Source organism: Accipiter gentilis, chromosome 10 (assembly GCF_929443795.1).
Source record: "Accipiter gentilis chromosome 10, bAccGen1.1, whole genome shotgun sequence".
Classification (NCBI taxonomy): domain Eukaryota; kingdom Metazoa; phylum Chordata; class Aves; order Accipitriformes; family Accipitridae; genus Astur; species Astur gentilis.
Window position 1 is genome coordinate 16,525,424 of NC_064889.1, and position 21,228 is coordinate 16,546,651.

Consider the following 21,228-nt stretch of genomic DNA (forward strand, 5'->3'; position numbering starts at 1 on the left):
CTGCCTGTAAACCTTCCAGGTGTCCTCTCACCCCACGTCCAAGGACCACCGGGCACTACGTGTCTGATGGAGGCAAGCGTCCCAGCCAAGGAGTTCAGTCCCCACTCAGAGGCACAATATCAGCTGGCCGGCACACGGATGCCAGAGCGGCTAACTCCCCAGGGAGCAAAAGTCTGGCCAAAAAACCACTAACCTTTCCCTGTAGCAACTTGTTTGGCCATTTCTGAGAATTCCAAAGAAACAACAGGACATTACTAACAAAGCTGTCACCTACCTGTTCGAGTAACCCATCTGATAAAGACATGGATAGTCTGAAATCGCCTGCCCCTTCACTGCTGTCACCAAGTAACATCGTGTTCCAACCAAAATGAGTCTGTCATCATTTCAGGGTAACTTTGTACTTAAACTGTAGTCAGTGAGGTCATCAGTTGTTAATCAGTTTGCATACAAAGCTCTGTTTTTGTCTTTACTTCAAAAAGCAGCAGCATAAACAAAAAAAATCAAAGAGAATTAACCACTAATACTGGCAGTATTTCAGTCCTCAATGGGAGCAGAAAGTCAATACAAGCATTGTCTGAAAGGAACACAAGCCTTTACCCTATGCAGCAGATACTTTATCCTGGATTTTATTCCTGTAGGTCTTTAATTAAATCAGTTGGACAAACATCATTTCACCATTCATTAGCTACAGACAGAAACACATCTATAACTCCTTGTTGCATCCTAAATATTCAGTTTGATTAGAAGATATTGTTATAAGATCACTGCATGCTTACCAAGCAGACGTTACTGAGTTCACCTAAGATACCACACCAGATGGACACAGATTTTTTAAAAGCAGACATTAAAGGAGGGAAAACAGGACTGAAGGGAGAATTCCCTACCTCTGCTGAAGTTCATCTGTTTCCCTGCATGTTGCTAAAGTTTCCACATCAGATTTCATTTCCAGTCCCTGTGATACTGGACAGCAGGCTCTTGCCTTTAAAAGTTACCTTTTGATCATAATATCGTAGATATGTTGAAACACTTCTCCTTGGGAAGGGCAGCCCACAGGCTTTTCCTATTCTGCCCTGTGAGGCACTGTTTGAAAAATAAAGCTCTACCACAGTGGGTAAGATGAGAATATATTTATTAGTTATAAAATATACAAGTGAAGACCATTGGTTTGGTACAATCCTGTAAAAAACAAGAGCAGGTTTTGGTGACAGTGGCGGGCTTTGCCTGGCTGGTGTTGCCCCAGCGATGCTAATCCTGGGGAGCCGCAGCCTCTGCAGAGATATGCTCAGAAGAGTGGTTCTGAGAAAAAGCGAATTTTAGCGACACGTCGGCATTAGCTGGACATTGATATTGTTTCAGCTTCAAGGGAACATAATGATGTAGAGAAGCAGCTTTCTGATAACCAGCATGATTAAGGACTTTAATCCAGGAGGGTTTGGCTTGTCCTTTATAGCCAAGCATGGCAAAACTCCCTGAAAAACAGACACAAAGAGAGTGATCCTCTGGATGGGTTGGTTGACTTACCAGCGACACAGCATGGACTCCCTCCACACATCACAGAAACTTCTTAGCCCTTCTTTTTTCCCTTAGATTAAAACGACAGAACATTTAGGAGAGAAAAAGGGTGATGAAAGAGGGAAAGAGCCTCACTGAAGCTGTAATCTCACCGCATCACAGATCTGCAGGTACTTCAATAAGTTAAGAGAGGTTCCCAGATGTTAGTTAGCAGGAATATTGTTTTACTCTTTATTTTTAAATAAGACTGGTACTTTTTCATATTTGACTACGTGAAAATGGTTAGGCGCTTTGAATCCTTCTTTTATTAGTTTACATCAGTTTCTTCCTGTTATGCCTAAACTATCCCCCATGTCGACTCTGCTCTGGTCCTCCGCTGTCACAAAGTACAAAGGCATTATGTATTCTTCCATTTTAATAATAATGTCTTGTGTTTATATTATGCTTTTCATTGCAAAGACTCCCAAGGCTATTTGCAGCTGGTCGGACTGAGACTATTCCTGTAAACACTTCTGATTTAAATAAGGTTTTGCAAAACCAGGCAACAAGACCCTAAATCCTGATCCCGCTGGGGTCAAGAGGATCGGGGGTTTTTTGCATTATCTCTGGCAGAAGCAATATGCACTGGGGAGAAATGCTCCAGCCTGCTCTGAAACGCAGCCGCCCCAGCACAGCCCAGTCCTGCGTGTGATCACTTTTGGAGCTGTGAAGTCAAATAGCGTGCATACCTGAATCAGCAGGAGAAAGCTCGTGAAGCAGAACATAATTACCCAGACTGGAAATCAGGGCAGACGTGTGGGTGAACACCCTTGCCCTTAGGAAAAGCAAAACAGGGGTGGCACGTGATCGGCCAACAGCAGCTTAGTCCCACCGCCAGACACCAGCATCCCACCAAAGTGGCAGGGCACGGCGATGGCCACCAACTCGCGTGTCCCCAGGATGGTGGTGGCCCCGCTTGCTGCTTTTTGTGCCCCAGGAGCAGTCAGGGCTGGAGGCTGAACCAAGCTCCCAAAACAACCTGGAAGTGCTGTGCCCAAGTGAGCAGCACAGGTGGTTCAGGAAACAAAGTTTGACAAAACAAACAAAAAAGATTGCTTTTTAATCAAAAAATTCCTTACAAAAGTATTCGGGGCTTTGATGAAAGAATGAAGCAATGAAGTTTCAGGACAAAAACAAAAAAAGAGAACTTCAAACTTCTGCTTTTAAAAGGGTGAAGTAAAAAAACAGCTCTTGGGAATCAGGCACCAAAGTGAAATCACCGTCTCTGCTGTAAAGACTATGCTGGCCTCCCCTGAAATGGTCATAGCAATGAGCTTTGAACTTGAACCAGAAACTGATATACATTTCAGTAAAGCAGTAGGGAAAAAAAATCCCCAAACCCCCAAGAAAAAAAGAAGTTGGAAATACCGCCAATTTTCCATCTGATCTCTCCTTGGGAGACTGTGAATGTAATCTGAATCAAGCTTGCTGGTTGTTTTCTTAATTTCCTTATCACTCAAATTATTTATCCAAACCTGGACTCAGTAGCCCACAGTTTTCCAGTAGGAAACCCAGCATGGATTTCCTAGACCAATGATACCAATGGATTTCTTGCAGCACTCCAAGGTAACACTGTAATAAGAGCTTTCCAAAACTGGTGGTTTCACCTTACTTCTACCCCAAAAAAAATAGCTCCTCTTTCATGTCAGGCTATTTTCTTTTTCATCAACCTTTCAGTTTATAATTGTATTTCCTTGCAAAGCAGTTGAATTTTAGAGATGGAGTCTTTATCAAATGATTCTTTTTGTTGTTGTTGTTAGAAATACAAGCTACCTTTAGGATGAAAAATTTGCAGCATGCAGATCCTCCCTGGAGAAGTAGGGTCAAATCCCCAAAATAACTCTTCTACTTCTCACCATCCCTAAGCCAAGAGGTTTTTACTAGGCTACACTGGCATATTGTGGTAGGAAATATATTGATAAGCATTATATAAGTTAGTGCACATTTTTGGTAGAGAAACACACCAGTAATTCTTAAGCGAAAGAAACATGGTAGAATAAATACATTTACCTTCCTTGTGGAAGACAATAGGCTTTGCTGAACCTAACCTGGTGAAAACAGGCATTTCAGAGCTCCCCACCACCTCTGCAATATCTCTAGAGCACACGAGAACAAGTGATCTGAAAAGAAGGACAGTAATCACTGCATGATTGCAAAATATTACTTCATTAAGAATCTGCAAGACATTTAAGGTCCGATTCAGGAAAGTACTTAAGAGCTTGCTTAACTTTAGGAAAACGTTTAAATCCCTTTGATTTCAATCACACATAAGCTTTCCTAAGTTCAAGCCTCTGTTTAAATGTTCCTAAATTAAACCTGTGCTTCACATGGAATCTAAACAAGCACAAATGACTGTTTGCGAGTGCATCCCTTATGGGAGAGGGACACTCAGCTGCAGAAGAAATTCGGTTCCTTTGCAGTCCTGAGACTCTGAAACCATCTATATCCTGGGTCTGATTTACAATCAAGCTTCAGTCCAGCTTTGGTCCTCATAGATGTTCTTTCAGCCCCCAGTGAATTGTACCTGCAGTGAATTACAGGCACAACTGGTTGCATTTAGCTGAATGCCTAGACTTGCAAAATACACTGCCTACCAGAAAATCAAACTGAATGTACAGGCATTGTATGGTTATATGTTACTTCATGCACATTTGATACATGTACATACTCATGTGCATAAATACAGATGTAATAATTCAGGAGCGTTCAAATCTCTGGTCATGAACTGCTCAGAAATGTCTTGGACTGAAAGTCTGTTTTCTGGTTATTTGACCTGCTTCTGCCAGCAGCCAAGAATTTATCTATAAATCTCTGTTGTTCCATGTTTATGTGGCGACACATAAAACCACAAGGAATGTGGGACAGACACAAACAGAGATGATCCAGACCATTGCCAGGACACATGCAAGGTAACAGAGCCCACAGGCAGGCAGGTCTATTCATTGGCTCACCCAAGAAAAGTTCTACTGGAAAATCTGGCACAACTAAGATTTTCATCTGTCACAAGAGGCAAAAACAATCAGTAAGAGTAAACAGAAACCAACACGCATCAGAAGTGGAAAACTGAATCACTGGCTGCCAGGAAATTGCTGGACACCGGGATAGGTGCACAGGATTGTAAATGTCATTACAAGGATCTTATCTACTCCATGCTGGAAAATGAATGGTTAATTTAGAAGGAATTGCCAGTTTTCCAGAAAACCTGTTTCTGTCTGCTTTTATCTGTGCAGTCCTGGGAGAGAGAGATGCCGCTTCTCTTATTATCTGGGTAATATTTCGGATTTGTACATATTTAATCTGTGCCAGATTTCTTCAGAGCACAGGTTTGGTTATGAAAGTAGGTCATTCTCCTTTCTTTGTCTATCAGCCATGGGTTGCTACATGAACTGGGCTCTCAGCAGTTTGCTTACCTCTCTTTTATAAATGTTTGAACATAATCAGTTATTGCACTGGCGGCATTTTCACCAGTAATTGTGTCAAAGTGCCGCCTACTCACGACCGCTCCTGAACATGCATCTAGCACCACGAAGAATATCCCACGGCTATTGAATAGGAAAACTGTGTCATTTATCTGCAACAAAAAACAGAGGTAGGTTTTATGGAGACAGGCTGGGGAGCTTCAGATTCTGATCCTGCTTCTTCATAAAGGAGTTACAAGCAAGGGAAATATCAAGGGTGTACACCCTATAATTTTAAATGTATAATTAGTACAGATAAAGTGACATCACTGATAGCTGGTCAGTGGCAGGAGGAAGCAAAACCTTTAGTTCTCAATGGGGTACAGAAACATGAGAAATGAGGTCATTGGCATCTTTTGTGTGTTAGGAAAATACATTTGGGAAGCCTAGAATCCTGGGCGTAAAATGCTTAGTTCAGACTTAACACAGCTTTTTTCCATGTGGGGGAAATTCCTGTCACTTGGCAAAGCAGATTTGACCACGGAGCAAGGGAGAGGTGCTGAAACAGCAGATGGGGGAATAGAAGCAACGCATGGACTTTTTTTGTTTTCCCTGGAAATGTAAATATCAAAACCAAAATATTCCTTCTTGGTAGGGCTGTCCCAGTGCCTCAGAGATGTTGCAGCACAAGTGACTCCTACTCTCCTTCTTTCCTACGGTGCGGGCTCCTTCTTCAGGTTACACTCCTCAGGATGTGCCACGACATTTGCTTTCAGAAAGGCAAAGGGTCTCTGAGGTGCCCAGCACTGGTGCGTCTCCCCACCATCCTAAGGGACAGCCCAGCCTGGGAGGACAACAACGTCCACCAGGGAGAGCAACAGCATACCAGGGTCAGGCTGTCAGAAAGCTGAGCCCAGGATACACAACACACCGCTGTAATCCACATAGTCGCCCAAAGCCCACGGGCACCAGGGAGCTCAGATACACGCCATCAGAGACATGCGTATACCTCCAGGGAATATAGGGCCAGACTGAATGAGGGAGCCAAGTGTTAAAAAGTGGCTTCTGCAAGATATCAGAGGATGCTGAATGCAATAGGGGTCAAGGGTAAGGGAAACATGAATGCCTGGGCCATGGGTGGGCAGAGGGGAGTGAGGAGGAGCAAACACAGACAAAATCTTTTGCCTGGTCCTGGGTCTCTCACACTCCTAAGCCTGGGAAGTGTGTCGAAGTTTGGATGCACATGGAGTAGAGAGCAACCGCCACCGCAAATCAACCTAAATGTGAGCCGCTGGTAAAAGAAACAGCCCTGCTCTGTGTCTTGTCCCTGTCCGCATGCTGCAGACCCACCGAGGAGCCAACACAAGGGCTCACGTGGCCCCACGGGAGCTGGAGCGGGGCACCGCTATACCCACTTCACTCAGTCCCTGGGGAAGCTCGGATTATAAATCTAAAACATTTCTGACTTTTGCATTTCATTCAGCCAAACAAGGACAAAACGTGTGCTTTGGTAGTGGGGGGCTCCTCTGCTTCACTTCTTTATTTCCAAATCTCCCACACCTTTTAAGATTTAGGGTAAGAATCCTCCTTTAGACGTTAATCTATATCATTTGCCTAGCCCAGCCTTTACTTCAGCTAGGAGTACACGTGCCGGAAATAAAACTTCCTTTGAAAAACAATACTTTGCATTAAAGCTTTAGAAAAGGCAAAGGAGTTTTGAGGATACTATGCCTGTCCCATGAGTGCTGCACACACACAGGTCTCTGCACTTCGCCGCAGGTGAGGATGCTGCCTCCGGTAACACGTACTTGCTAATGGTTTTGAATAAATTTTTGATGATGCAGCCAGTGCGCGTGGCAAGAAATCTTGGCTGCTCGGACTCCTTATGGATGCTGTACCAGGTTTGCTTGGCATTTATTAGTATTAATTATAATTCAGTAGTACACAGGCATGCAAGCCTGGACAGTGTCTTTGCAAGCATGATTTCAGTCACCCTTCACCATCTAGACAGACATATAAGGCGTGTGCAGGGACAACCTGACAGCTCCAAACCCCTTCAGTAGTGAAATATAGCTATTTTTTATCTTTTAGTGCAATGCCAGCAGCAAAAATCAGAAAAACAAACTTGTTTGTTTTCCCCACATCCTTTGTAAACAATGAGTTCTGGTGTGCTTCCCCCCCCCCCCCCCCCCCCCCCTTCCTCTACATTAGAGTGGTGGTGTTAATTCTTCTTCTGAGGTGATGAAAGGCCTTCTTTTTCCCTAAAGGCTCAAATCCTCATCTGAATAGAATACGGACTCCCAGTGACTTTAATGGAGTTAATTGTAAGGGAGAACAATGCACTTGCCTCTTCCAGGGGAACTTCCCATTTCCTTCCGCCAAGGCTCAGCAAGATTTTGCAGTAACCTTCCTTGGAGATAAAGTTTCCCCTGTTTAATCACCATTTCAAATGCGGTGAAAGACAACATACCTTAATGAATGCTGATGTCAAGTGGTTTTGTATGTCCGCCCTGCCGAGAGATTGGATCTGGATCCTTATATACTTGACTGATGGTGTGCTAGTGATAGCAAGCTGCAATTACACCAGAGACAGAAACTTAAAAACTGGCTTGCTAACTGGTTTCCATCAACAAAATGACAGCAGGTACCAATGCTCGTATATGTGATCACAAAACTTTCAGAATTCTTTTTTCCAACTGTGATCCTGGTTCACCAGTACGCATTCATTATTAAGACACCATATATCAAAGGATCACAGCAGTGCTGGTTGGAGAGGACCTCTGATGGTCACTCTGCCACTAAGCAAGTTTAAAAGTTGAATATGAATTTCATATATTTTGCCTGGCTATAAACTCAAGTACAGATCTGTATGAGCCTGAAACAATTCTACAGGATTAGAGTGGGGTGAATTTACAGTAAACGAGGAGAGAACCTGGCTCTAATTTTCCAGTAATTCCTATTAACCAGAATTACTTCCCAGTTTGAAATTCAGCAGCAACGTCATACTTTGGAATTCAAAGCTAATTCAATCTGAGCCTTCTCAAAGAGCCTTTTTTCTTGTTTAAAAGAAAGAAATGGGGGGAAAAAGGTGCCATGAATGTGCATTCACATGCTTCCAGTTGGGCAATTTCTTTGAGGCCATCTTTGAAGCACAGTACAAAAAGCTGCAGAAATTCAGAGCAACCCCCTTGCCTCTCCACAGGTTACATGATGCTGGGCAGATTCATGAGTGGGAATTCCCTACGGCTTTTCCTTATACGCTGTGAGAATTAATTGACCTCATGTGGCGGCACATACACTGCATAACCTCAGATGCTGTTTCATGCGGCGGGTACCTGTGGGGCCCCACAAGCCCTGCACGGCGCAGCGGGGTGCTGGGACATGGGGCGCTGGGCAGCTGCCGGTCTCTCCGGGAAGGGGTTTGGGTCACAGCTCCAGGTGTCCCCTGGGTACATATGCGCCCTGATTTTGACACGTTCGCAGCCTTGCTGAGAGCAGTAACTGTGCCCTTTCCGAGCTTCGTGGGCTTGCAGGTGAACAAAGAGGTACCTACAAACGAGAGCAAACAGAGGGATCAGAGCCACCGCGTGCTTAGAGGACGGGCTGAGCTGAGGCAGGATCTGCACTTGCTGAACTGCATTATCCCTCACATAGCCCAAACCAACTCTGTCTTAGACTGGTGTAATATGGCACACCCATTGCAAAATGGGTCCGGCAAGGATGCAGGTCGAGCTCCCCTCTCATCCTGGCATGACACTACCTGCAGCACTTGCAGCCCGTACGCCCAAGCCGGCTGCCTTTCCAGGCAAGCGTCATGTGGGGCAGACACCCCCTCCAGCCCCAGGCACCTGGCACTGTCCCCAGGTATGGTGGCATCCCACCAGAGAAAGAGCAGCGGCAGTGCTCAGGCTGTTGTGTGGGAAGAGACAGGCTTGCCTGGAAATATCAGCATTTCCCCTCCAGCTCTCTGCATTGCACTGTCTTGGCCCGCAGGCAGAGCTTAGCCCTAGGCATGCGTGACAAAAGCACGAAGGCAGCCAGGTCTTCTGGCCTTCGGAGTTAATTTTTTCTTTTCTAGCTGTTCTAAGTACGTTTTCAATCGTGTCCATTCTGCAATTCGGGCTGAGGAAATTATATAAACAGCTCAGTTCAGCTCCAGGATCAAAAAGATACATGAGATTTAAAGGGATTTTTCATTCTATTTCTTTTAAAACTAAATATTTGTTTCTATTTGTCTGGAAGAAGGAATGAGTAAGCTTGGTTCCTTTCCAAGGAACCAGCATGTGGGGTTAAAAAAAGAAGGGGAAACATCCCACTCATTATGAAATAAAGTCTAAAAAACAACAACAGGAAAAGAAAAAAGCCAATCCCATCACTTCTGTACTCTGAAAGGCTAAAAAAAAATCACTGCTGAATTAAACAGAGAACCAAAAGGCTGATACTGCCAGAATTAAGTTAGGTTAGACCCATCAAGCTGCATGTACCAGGTCCAGATGGCTGTTGGCAGCTAATGGCTTTTCCCCCACAGACCCACACGTGTAACCATTTTCCCCGCTATTCAGTAGTAAACAACCTGTTTACAGAATTTGGGCAACTCTTTTTTTATTTTCCAAAAAAAAGAAAAGAAGGATTAATTAGCAAATTGTTATTTCACAATTCCTATGTTGAGAGAGACCTGGACATCAGCAAGGAGCCCGGTTAGCAGGGAAGGCATTCCGGGATTTGATTGCTCATGTGTTATGGTTAAATGAATAAACATATCTCATCTTGTTTTCAAATCTGGCATTTGTGGATTGATTCCTGAAGTAGCTACTTAGTCAGGTGAAGCATCATGGGACCAATGGTTAGACCACAAAACACTTTTTTCCTCCCTAACTATTTTAGCTGACTGAGAAACACGGTTTCGTAATATGTTTTTTTAACCAAAGGTGTCCTAGAGTCTTACAAAGATAGTGCAAGATCTCTAGGACTCTCTTCATGCCTTCAAAATAAGAGACGTACTATGGTGTTCTCCTTTTTTCACAAAATCTGATTTTTAGACTGTGATGATTTTAGAAATCTCTCTTCATGGGAATATGAAGAAGTTGAAACTTCCCAAACTATCTCAGTGTTGGAGCTCATTGTCATGGCCCTTTGGGGTGCAAAGGATTTTAACAAATATTTACACCACACCCACACCTGCAGCAATCTGAGCAGCAGGGATTCCTCAAAGGAGCTATGTCCAGCCAAGAAATCGGCCATTATCTGAACAGCAATGCAAATTGTTGCTCAGTGATACAGATATAGACCTACCCCAGGTACTCTAGCTATAAATCCATTTTGACCTGAAATCAGTGAAAAGACCATGCAAGATGGATGGGCCTGAATTTTAACTAGGAGAAAGGGAAAGGAGGTGCTGGGGTTGGTAAGAGAAAGACCCCAAGGGTTTGCTGCTCATTCAGGGGCAATGCAGGGCTCACCCCGATGCTCTGTCGAAGTAGAAGAGCCGCTCGCCGGTCCCGTTGAGAGCGCTGGCCCGGGAAGGAGCGGCGAGGTAGTGCTTTACACTGTGCACCGTCCCTGTCCGTCGCTCGTGGATATCCGCCGTCACCTGGAAAACAGCTGCCCTGGGGTAGCAGAGGGCAACATGCAGCCAGTCTCCTCTGTCGGCAAAAAGGGGAGGCAGGGGGAAAGAGAAAATGCACTTAAGGGCTTGAGTACAAGAGAGATGGTCTGCAGCCAAGAGTACAGTCTTCAGGGGAAAACAAAGAAATGTCCTTTGAGGTTCTCTTCCTCCTTTAAAAAAAACACAACAAATCCTCAAAGCCAAAGAAAATCAAATTTTTTTGCTTTGTCTGGAAACAACGGCTGCTTACTACGAAGGTCTGATCCAGGGACCCCGGCTGACCTCAGAGGACTTTGAGTCAGGTGCCAGGATGGCTTAAAACCAGAGATTTTCTCTTCCTTGCCCCATAAGGCTGAGGTACAACCAGCCACATACCCACTCGCATCTCCTGAGGCAGCCAGGGCTTGTTTCAGTTCATCCAGAGCTGCTGCAGGAGAGGGAACCGGCATCCAGCAGACATTTCACCGGGGGCACGGATTCAGGAATTAGAAAGTAATCTCTGACTTGAACCAGAGCCATAGTCTAAAGAGACCTGCTTCCTCCACTTTACAGCAAAGTTTATTATTATGGTTTCCATTAAAATCTCCCTCTCCAGGGCTCTTTCTTCAATGTCAGTTTAGAATAACTAAGGGTAAAGTTAAATCATCTTTTAACTCTTGTCTACCACAATTTCGGCACACACATTTACAAAAAAATTGCCCCCGTGGCTTTCCTTTATCCTGTGATTTGCATTGCCACCCTCATGGAGAGAAAAACTGGCTCCAAGCTAGAAACCTTTGTTGCAAGACTCAGAGCCAAAAGATGCAGCTACGGTGCAATTCGGATACTGATGGGAAGGATCTTCTGCAAAAGATCCCGACACCCTTTCCTGTCTGTGGGATGCATTTGTACTGTGCAAAGCAGAAAGCCAGAAGAAGTTTACGCTTGAAAAGAAAAACTGAATAGCAAGACAATTAGCTTAAATTTATTTTTTTTTTCCTTTCCACCCTCTGAAGTGGCTCAGTGTGCCACACCAAAGTGCCTGAGCCACTACTGTCGTTAGCTTTCCTTATATTACCAAAACCATCCAGGCTTTAAATGTAGTCTTTTAACTACCTGGCTTCCTGGTTAAAATGTGAGAATACAAATTTGGCTTAGAGAAAGACAAATACCACTTTCATCGGCTCTCTTTCTGGGTCCTACAAAGCTCAGGAAGACAAAGTTTCTCCAAAGCCTCCCCTGAAATGACCTGCCACCCATCCCTGCCTGCAGAGCGATAAATGGGGGGGAAACCGCTTTGATTTGGAGAAATCTGGGAATTTGCATGCCTAGACCTCTACTTTGCATTACACATGGAGAGCGCAAAAGCAAAGCTATTTCAGTCTTTTTCTGGTTTTCTCGTTAAAACAAAACAAAACTATCTACAGGGTGGAAGAGGGGACAGGCTGTTCTAGAATAATAAATCAAAGCTGCACAAAGACCCATCAGCTTAAGCCAGATACTGCCCTCTAGATTTTAACCAACTCCAGCTGTGTCATAACACAGGACAGCTAGAAAACGGATATATTTTCAGATTATTTGGCCTCTGACTAGAGGAAATGAAAGAAATGCACCAGAGCTGTATTTGTGGAATATTTTTAGGACAGAGTCCCAAGACATTTGGCTGTTTCATAAGGGTGATTTGCATTGTGTTAGCACATTTCGTCCCCTAAAGACACCATCACAAAAAGGGCTTGTCATCTCCCTCAGATGCTGGGAACCAGCTTTGGTGCTGTGCTACACTGGCTGCCACCTCCCCAGGGAACAAGAAAGGCACTAGAAAACGAAACCGGAGGGTGAAAGGGAAAAAAAAAAAAAAAAAAAAAAAAAAAGGCGTGAAAAAACCCACAGCTGTGACTGTCTTGAGTAGCTGGGGCATTTGGGAATATGAGTGCTAGAGTCTAGCGTGCACGTGAGCAGGCTGAGTGAAACGTGGAAATAAATTATATCAAGATTGAAAAGATCAAATGAAAAGCACCTACTTTGGAGTTTGTGGAGGAAGAGATGGAAATAAGTACATTCCAACAAAAAAGTGCTTGGGAGGAAATGTGAGAAGGGAAGGTGTTAGAAGTTATCCTTTATGTAAATATAGGAAAGAATAAGGCAGTTATTTTCTCTTTAATTTAGCAGTATTTTAGCAACTTCCTATTTAGTTCTTTACTTCAGTTCTGTTTCTTCAGCTTGTACGAAATCCACCGTAAACCCTCCCAAATACCTGGCTGTGTGGCTGAACTGGGTGCACCATCTCCAGGAAAAGCAAAGCAAGAAACACTGGCACTGCCGCAGGACGGTCCACAGGAGCTGGCCAGCGGATGGGGGTTAGGTACCTGTTCTCCAGCCCTTGCCAAAACTGAGGGAGAAATGCAACCTCAGGCAACAAGCAGTAATCAGGCATGGGACATCTCGGACATTGTAGTCGAAGTCCTGGCTGGGTCTCCAGTGCAGGAAGCCTTCCTCTTTTTCAGAGTGGTCAATAAACTGTGGCTCCTGCTTTATTTCTCTGCTGAAACCTCTCAATTCTGCCTTATTTACCACCCGCTGCTCTGGGGTGAATATTTGCAGGCAGAATAAGAAAAATTTGAACCAGCCTAAATATCTTGTAGGGCATTAAGTCCTCCTTCTGCCACTCTCAGTACTGGCACATCAGCTGGGATCTTCCCAGGTGCCCCGGAGGCTTAGGGCCACACGCAGCACTAGCAAGAAGAGAAAACACTGAATTCATAGCAGATCCCAAATTATGAATTCAGAGTAATTTCAGACCCCTGCCTGAATGCTGTGGGAACATCTGTAGCTTTAGATGCTTTTATGCTTAAAGACCAGCACAAGCAAAGGGGAAAAAAATCATTTAAAACACGAGAGGTAGAAGTCAGACTACCGATAAACAAAATGCTGTCCAATGTAGCAATACACAGGGCTTGTTTTTTTTAATTTTCATTCTCAGGAGTTTCTTGCAAGAGAAACCAATAAAAATATTCTCAGGTGGAAAGTCTGACTTTGGAATTAGCTGTCAGTTTAAGTGAAAGTCATATTAACATGTGTAGGAAATGAGCTATTTAAGATATTTTCACCCCAAAACTATGTAACTGTGTTCACAATCTTTTCTAGTGATAAAGTTGAGTTCATTTTATAAGTAAGGAACATTCTTCTTTCTTTTTTTGATTCTTGTTCTTAATCAGGCCAACATTTTCCTATGTGTTTTTACCAAAAAAAAAAAAAAAGGCATTTGAAGGAGAAAAATCTAAATATGCACTAGCAAAAAGTCAGTGTTTAGTGGGTCCTAACAGTTTCAAACACCACTCGGAAAATTTTTGAGAGTCTGCCGACACCAGCATGTATAAAACCTGACACTTCTGCCTCTCTGTTACTGTCATTCAACAATCCCCACAGTGCATTTCATGCATTTTTATGAATGTATTTAGCCTGTTTATTTCCTTTTGGAAATGGCTGGATGAAACAAACCCAAGAAGCCTTTCTTTTTTCACCGGGATATTGGCATTTGCAGTTCTGGCTCATTCAGGTGAAGCAAAAACATCAGACAAAGTGTTAAAAAAGTATTCTTCTTATGTTTTGGCAATGAGCAGGCTTCCTGGGATAAGCAATAGCAAAAAAGGACAAGGGAAAAGCAAAAAACGCAAGCAAGAGGTTTCCTGTTCTTGGACATGTGGTAGATAGAGATCTGCACGTACACACATACATACCTCATTTACAACCCCCAGAACACCCCCCCAGTTCAACCCCAAACTCCCAAAGGCAAAGCCACTCAGAGAAACGTGATCAAGCAGGCGAAGGAGGGGAGACTTTTGCGAGTGGTGGGATGTAAAGTGAGTCATGTAACTTGGAGATGAGGTTTGGCTGGTGTAAACATGGAAAGACTGCATGTCTGGGACTCTTACCGCCTGGGACAGGACAAATAACACTTGTTCAATATCGTGAACATGCCCCTTGACTACATCAGATGGAGTAACAGTCCTGGGCAAATGGGTATGATCTAGTGCTGGGGTTGCTGGTTATGCTGGATGTCAATCCCGTCTGTATTTTAGCAAAGGCAATCTCTAAACTGATGAATATTATTCTAGAAAACAGTTCCACCATGTTTATTGACATGGTGTGTCACGTAGCTGATGACCATGGAAGTGCACAGTCCAAATCCTGATCTCACTGATGAAAATCTGGGGTAAGCTAATGAGGGAATGCCATAGAGTGCAACTAAAAATTACTTATTTTTTCCTTGGGCTCGAAAAAACAAGAGACTTCCATCCAGTGAGTCAGTCTCCCCCAACTGTTATTACTCCTGTTCAAAAACAACCCCTCTGACATTTTGGTCAACATCTACGTGAGCTGAACTTTCAAAGGGAGTGAGACAACTGGGAACTTAAAACTTTCCTGTTCATAACATGGGAACCAAACAGAAATCCCCACATGATGCTTTGATGCCTGTCTCTCACAGGCTGAATTTCGAACTTTAAAAGACAAAAAAGCAAAGCCACCATTCAGCCTCCAACCCATCCCAAGAACAAATCACAGGAGGTCAATGGTCCTTGCCCTCAATCAGGATACAGCTGGTTTTTCTCTCCAAAAATGTCTCCCAATCTCACACCAATCTGCCCACACCAGGCTGAATCTACTCTGGCACAAAACCTGCTTTCAGGACAATCCACCTCCTCTTCAGCCAGCACCACTGGTGGGGAAAATGCGTGAGAAATACCCACACCATCTCAAAGGTGCTGAGAAGAGTGGAGAAAGGACTGCAAGGAACCTGGCCACATCCTTACCACTTTCTCCCAGTTCAAGCTCTTTTCCTTGAACGCACATTTCCCACCAGCTCCCTGCAGCTGTCGCTCGCTCCTTCTCTTTTTCTAGATATCATTTTAACTTTCTGCCTTCAGCTCAAGTCCATTAAACACATCTAAAACCCACACGATGACAAACACGGCTACTGGGCGAACATCCAGCAATTTTTGTCAGGACCTTGTTATTAAGGATAGACTCTTCTGGAAGACAGCTTGCTGTGGGGATAGTAACAAGTTAGGTATGTGTTTAGCTAACTAGAGTTGTGTGTACTGGGATTTAAATGACTTTCCTAAATGTTGCTGTTTAGGAAATGACATTAAAAATTCAAAAGCACAGGCCATCTCTTAATATAAAGTAAAATTTTTGGTTTTACCCATGTGCCTCCTTAGGCAAAAAGAACGATTTTTGCTTTCGTGAAGCTCAACAAATTATAGAAGGGATCCTGCCCTGAGGTACACTTCTGCTGATACTCATGAAACAGGGTCTGACTCAGCCAGTATTTGGCTCACAGACAATTGTATTCAAGCAGAAATAAGAACTTCCTGCATTTAAATACAGTACATCATCTTATCATCTTTTTTCCCACCCTACATGCTTTCATGGAGGAATCACATCCCAATTCAATTTGTGTCTTTTTTAGTGCATTCCCAAGTACTCTATTGCTGACTGTTGTGTATTTTGTATTTTCCTGCTGCTGTGCCTCAAGATGCATGTCAGGTCAGGAGAGGCTGGTGGCTCTGAGGAGCCCCAAGCCCCCCTCCATGGGCCAGGAGAAGGGTGATAGAAAGGAAAAACCTTCAGGTTTCATGTGCCAGGCTTCAAAGTGACAAGCAGCCTGGTTTGCCACAGCCATCTGGGGACAGCCTGATGCTCAGATTGCTCTAATTCATGCTGTAAAATGATCGGCTCGGGAAGGACATCTCTCCTCAGTCACCTTGTTAATCCCAGCCGCTGCCACCGGACCAGCTGCAAGCGCAAGCCATGGAGGACAGAGAGCAGCAAGGGGTGTAGGCGGGGAGGCAAAGACGGGGCTTTAGGATCACTCGAACATGAGATGTCAGCACCCGCTTTGGCCCAGCTGTACTAAAACAGCGCAATCTGCAACCTGGTGTTCTGGCAAATGTTTTAGCTTCTTTCCAATTTTTAAAAAAAGTACCTTGTGGCTTTCATCCATGGGGTGACCTGTGGGTAATTTAAGGGATTTAAATAGACAGAAGGGAATGCAAATATATCTGCTGACTTCTGTGTTGTGTGGATGATTAACTCTGAATTACAGATGTTATCAGGAGGGGCAGGCTATGAAACCCAAGTAGCACTTTACTTATTATTATTGGAAATAGTGCTGGTGTTACTTGTATTGCATCCAGATCTGGGGGATCGAGGTCAGAACTCGTGTACATACAAGAACAAGCAGTCACAGCCTTAAACTGTTAGCTCCACTTTGAAATACTAATTTTGCCTTCCTGTGCATTTATCAATCTTGGAAGCAAGAGGAAAACCTCATTTAGAACTAATCTGAAAAAGAAACAATTTCAGAAATATCCATAAACTGGGCAAGTCTGCAACAAGCACATTCTAGCCTTGTCTCGTTATCTTTCTTTTCCTCCAGACCTTATCACCGCTAAGGAATTTAATCGCAGAAATGACAAGTAGTCAAAAGTATGAATCAGACTGGCACTGAATAAGAAGCCATAGGAAAAACACCTACCTACACAACCCTAACAAATACAAATATAATGAGTCCCCCAGAGTCTCAGTGCAGAAATGGGCTGGATAAGTTTTCTTGCAGTGAAATCTCCACCTTTGCAACCTTTCCAGGTTGCAGCATCCTGAAGGCTTCATATCACGCAGCGTCCAAAGGCTCCACTTTTTTAATAAAGAATTTAGACACGAGCTCATTCCAGGCTCTTGAATTTTCAGATAAAGATTATTCACTAGTGAATATGAAAACAAGCCCTAGTGCAGAACTCCAGCCTAGCAAATACAGGAGTTGAGCAGTGCACCTGTGCCCAGCCCTGCACAAACACCGCAGCAGGGGAAAGGCTAGACACGTGCCCAAGCACACACACAGACATCTGCCCTTTTGCTTGCTGTTGACAAGAAATTTGGCCCTCCCTGCCAATATTTTTTTTTTTTTTTTTTGAAAGGCTCTCATAAGGATCCAACTCCTGCAGCAAGGCACCAAAGAACATCAGTATTATGAGCCTCACTGTACCCCTCCAGGTGAAGCTAAGAGGGTGCCAATGAAGAGAGCCTGGGGGACGCTGCCCAGCACTGTCCTTGGAGCCAGCATCTGTCAAGAGAGGTGCACTACAAAGGAAAGCCCCTGCTAGCAGGACTGTGGCAATCTACCCACAAAAAATACCTTCTTTATACTATTAGCTGCTCACACTTCCCTGAATTCTTTCTGTCGAACCACAGCAGAGAGCCCTAATAAGGGAAAACCCTTCCCTCTGAGCCTTAACAGAGCAAGTATAGAGATATTTGCCTGTGCTCATTAAAAACAAGGAATGTTTAATCTAATTGCCACTGCCTTTCAGGCTGCTTCAACAACACAACTTATTACACTATAGTTCAGATATGTGCTTTGAGGAGATTTAATTCTAATCTCTAGATGTGCTGATAGCACAAAGAAGCCTGGCTGATTTACTGAACAGCACTGTGCCTTTGATAATAGTATTTGCCTTAGCTTCTTCTGTGATTAGAAAATTTGCACAGGCACAAAGCCTAGGCCATTAAATTGAAGGACTTCACTTCTGAATTTGCTTACTGTATGAAGTGCCAATCTTTGTACTGTTTTCCAGCACCTGAAAGGAGGCTCTTACTCACAACCAAATAATGTTTTTCATTCTCTCCTCCTGGCTTACCAGCCTCTCCCCCATCTTCTAACAAGCATGATGCTCTCTGCGGGCCTTTGTGCTTCAGGATAGTAGTTTTGTGGAAAGCCCTTAACTCAGTCTTACAGATAATTCTCATGCTTCTGTGAAGCAGAAAAAAAAAAAAACAACAAAGAAAACATATAAACAGCTCTGAGGGGGTGGAAACCGCTCCAACAAAGAGATGAAGCCCATGGAGAAGGGGTCTGGGTCTCCGTTCATGAAGGTTTTGCACACGCTTTATGCCCAATGAGAGCAATCCTCAGCAGACCTAGACTGGCACTAGAGCACACTTCATTCCTGGTCATTACAATTCCAGCTCACACCCTCCTTCTGTTCACTTGCCAAAACATTCAGAAGTTACTTGTCCTGCATTACCTCTTTCCAGAAGCATCAATACCCAGCCACCTTCTCGTCCTTACAGGTAAACTCCCAGCCATTAAACAAGACAACCCTACATATACCTTAAAAAGGCACTTCTTCTGAGACAGCTATGTTCCCCAGCACCCTGAAAACACAGCCTGCGGGTCTGGTCCATGGCTTTTTATTTGCCCATCAGTCAACTAGTGACACAGCTACTCTGACAAATGCGAACAAGCACATCTCTTATGGGAAGGGAAGTTGGCGTGCATTAAACAGCTCATTTGCACCACGTGGTCATGGATGGCAGGACATGGAGACACAGCAATTTTGTCTGGTTTAGCTAAGTATTTTGATGGAAGTGAAGAAACTGAAGAATTACTCTAAACGTGGTTTGAATCAGTGTGAGGAAGACACAAGTACTGCAGCAACCCTTCACGTACCCATGAGAGAAGGAAAAAGATCTGCTCGGTGACTGCGCCTGAACTGGTGTCCTCCTCCACCGAGTAAACCGCTTCGAGTGGTGCCCCTGAACTCACCGGACAAGATTCACAGCTCGCAGAAAGCAGTGCTGCCAATTTCAGCTGAGTCATGTGAATTCATCCCAACCAGCTCCTGCCCACCGCAGGAATCTTGACGTTCCAGTCTTTTAATAGACGACTGGACTGACCTGACTTCTATTGGGTCTTTCTGCAGTGCTTCAGAGGCAGGGAAAGTGTTAATCGTGCAAGCATTCAACATCAGTGCTGTGCCTGACCTCCACAGAAATCCAAATCGTGGTACACATCTCCCTGTCAAATTCCTTATTTCCCCTCTGACCTTCCTTTAGCCAATGTAGAGCAAATCACTCCAGAAGCATGAGGGCTGTCTAGCTGCGAAGGCAGCATCCCAGATATATCTATCCATCATTTTACAATGACAAGACTAAAAATAGTTTAATTCTTCACTCAGGCTATGTCTGAAATTATTAATCCTAGAATATTGCTATTGAAGTTCATCAGACATTTTTTGGTATGCATTACATATTCTGCACAGATGTTACTATGTTAAGAGCTCATTCTTTTTGGCAGATTATTCAGTATTTTGGATTAAAAAAGAACAAACAAAACATAAAGCCACTTGAGACAGGTAAAAGTCTTCCCTGATTTTCTAACTCTGATTACTCTGGCCTCCACAATCTGAGATTTCTTCCATTCTAGAAATGATTGGAATACAATGTTCAGTAAAGGTCATACATGGAACTGCTTAGGCAGGCACTTGTTTTCCTTCAAAGTCCTAAATCCTCTTTTTCACCTCAATTTCTTTAGCCTTCCACAGGCATGTCATTTCTCCATGTTTTTGCATGCGGTTTGGGCATTTCACTATTGCCATTGCATCAGCCTCAAGTCTCGCATTAGTTAGCGTCCAGCATACTTGAGGTGTACACAGAGCAGCCACACATTTCATTCCCAATTATTTCTTAGCAAGATGCTCTAAATGAAATGAAGTAAAATTGTGGTTTTCCTTTGTTACAGTATATTTCTTGTTTATAGTTCTTCAAAACACCTACCTTGCCAACTGTTTCTGGATCAGAAAACTCCACAAACCTTTGCCCTCTTCAAATAACTGGTTTCACACAAGACAAAGAGAACCGCAACCACATTGTGGTTTTCAATAGTAAAATGTAGTTAAGCTGCTGCTTGAACAAGAGCTAAACTTCCAGGCTGAGTTTTACCAAAGACCCCGTGCTGCATTCAAATTCGAATCTGTACTTGAAGATGGTGGGCCAAAGCCTTGGCAAGTATTAATTGGCACAGTGACAGAATAACCACCAGTTACCCGGCAGAAGACTTAGTTCTGCAATTGCAAGGAAATAGCTAATCATTTTAAGACAGATAATAATTGCAACGTTCAGCTTGTCCGTGAGTGACTAATGGGTTTTCCTCTTCCTTAAAGTGCACAAAGATATATTAATACAGAAAACAGTGATTTAATTCTAATAACTCCTCCATGACAGGAGTGTCCAAACAGTGGTCCTCCAGTGACTCGGTCATAGCCCTACAGCTACTACATCTTTAAATCAAGAGGACCAGGTGTATGTCACTCACTATAATGGGCATGTATACAGAGGAAACATTGCCCTTCTCAGCTACATTCCCATGGGGCTTCATCATGGGAACTAAGGACAGTATTTTCCCCCAAATTTCTTCAGCTCCAAAGTTGAGAGGAACCAAATAGAGCTCAAGCTTTTGCCTAAACTATCCTAAGATAAAACCACAGCAGTGACACTCTGCTGGAGGAGCAGCAGATGGGTGTGGGGTTTGGTGGATAATACTGGATGGACTTGGGAACCCGCCAGATTTACCAGCAGTACATGCTGCTTCACGTCCTTGGCGCCTCTGACTTCTTTCATGTCAGCTATCTAAAACCTGCTTTGCAAATCTGAGCCTGTGTGTGGCTGGGTTTTGTGTAATCACGGAAGACTTCATTTGCATACTGCTGTCCTTTTATTGCATTGTGGTTTTATCAATAACTGAGGAGTCACATAAACTGCAGAACTCAAGGTGTTGGCCAGGTTTTTTGTGGTGCTCATCTCTTGCAGCATCTCATCTGTGCAAACCGTGGCACTGTCTGTCACTGCTAAGCTGAC

General features: G+C 43.8%; 2 protein-coding genes across 4 annotated transcripts in view; both read right to left on the reverse strand.

Moving 5' to 3' along the window:
- Window positions 1-21,228, reverse strand: part of CEMIP (cell migration inducing hyaluronidase 1) — a 116,553-nt gene that overhangs the window by 64,306 nt on the left and 31,019 nt on the right. The gene's annotated exons all lie outside the window — the stretch shown is intronic.
- Window positions 1,113-21,228, reverse strand: part of LOC126043295 (cell surface hyaluronidase-like) — a 58,141-nt gene continuing 38,025 nt past the window's right edge. Inside the window, exons 19-24 of the mRNA XM_049811435.1 lie at window positions 10,409-10,591; window positions 8,285-8,498; window positions 7,420-7,521; window positions 4,962-5,122; window positions 3,562-3,671; window positions 1,113-1,469 (exon numbers count right to left, since the gene is read on the reverse strand). Of these exons, the coding sequence (XP_049667392.1) occupies window positions 1,246-1,469; window positions 3,562-3,671; window positions 4,962-5,122; window positions 7,420-7,521; window positions 8,285-8,498; window positions 10,409-10,591 (994 nt within the window). The 3' untranslated portion in view covers window positions 1,113-1,245. The remainder of the gene's footprint in view (window positions 1,470-3,561; window positions 3,672-4,961; window positions 5,123-7,419; window positions 7,522-8,284; window positions 8,499-10,408; window positions 10,592-21,228) is intronic.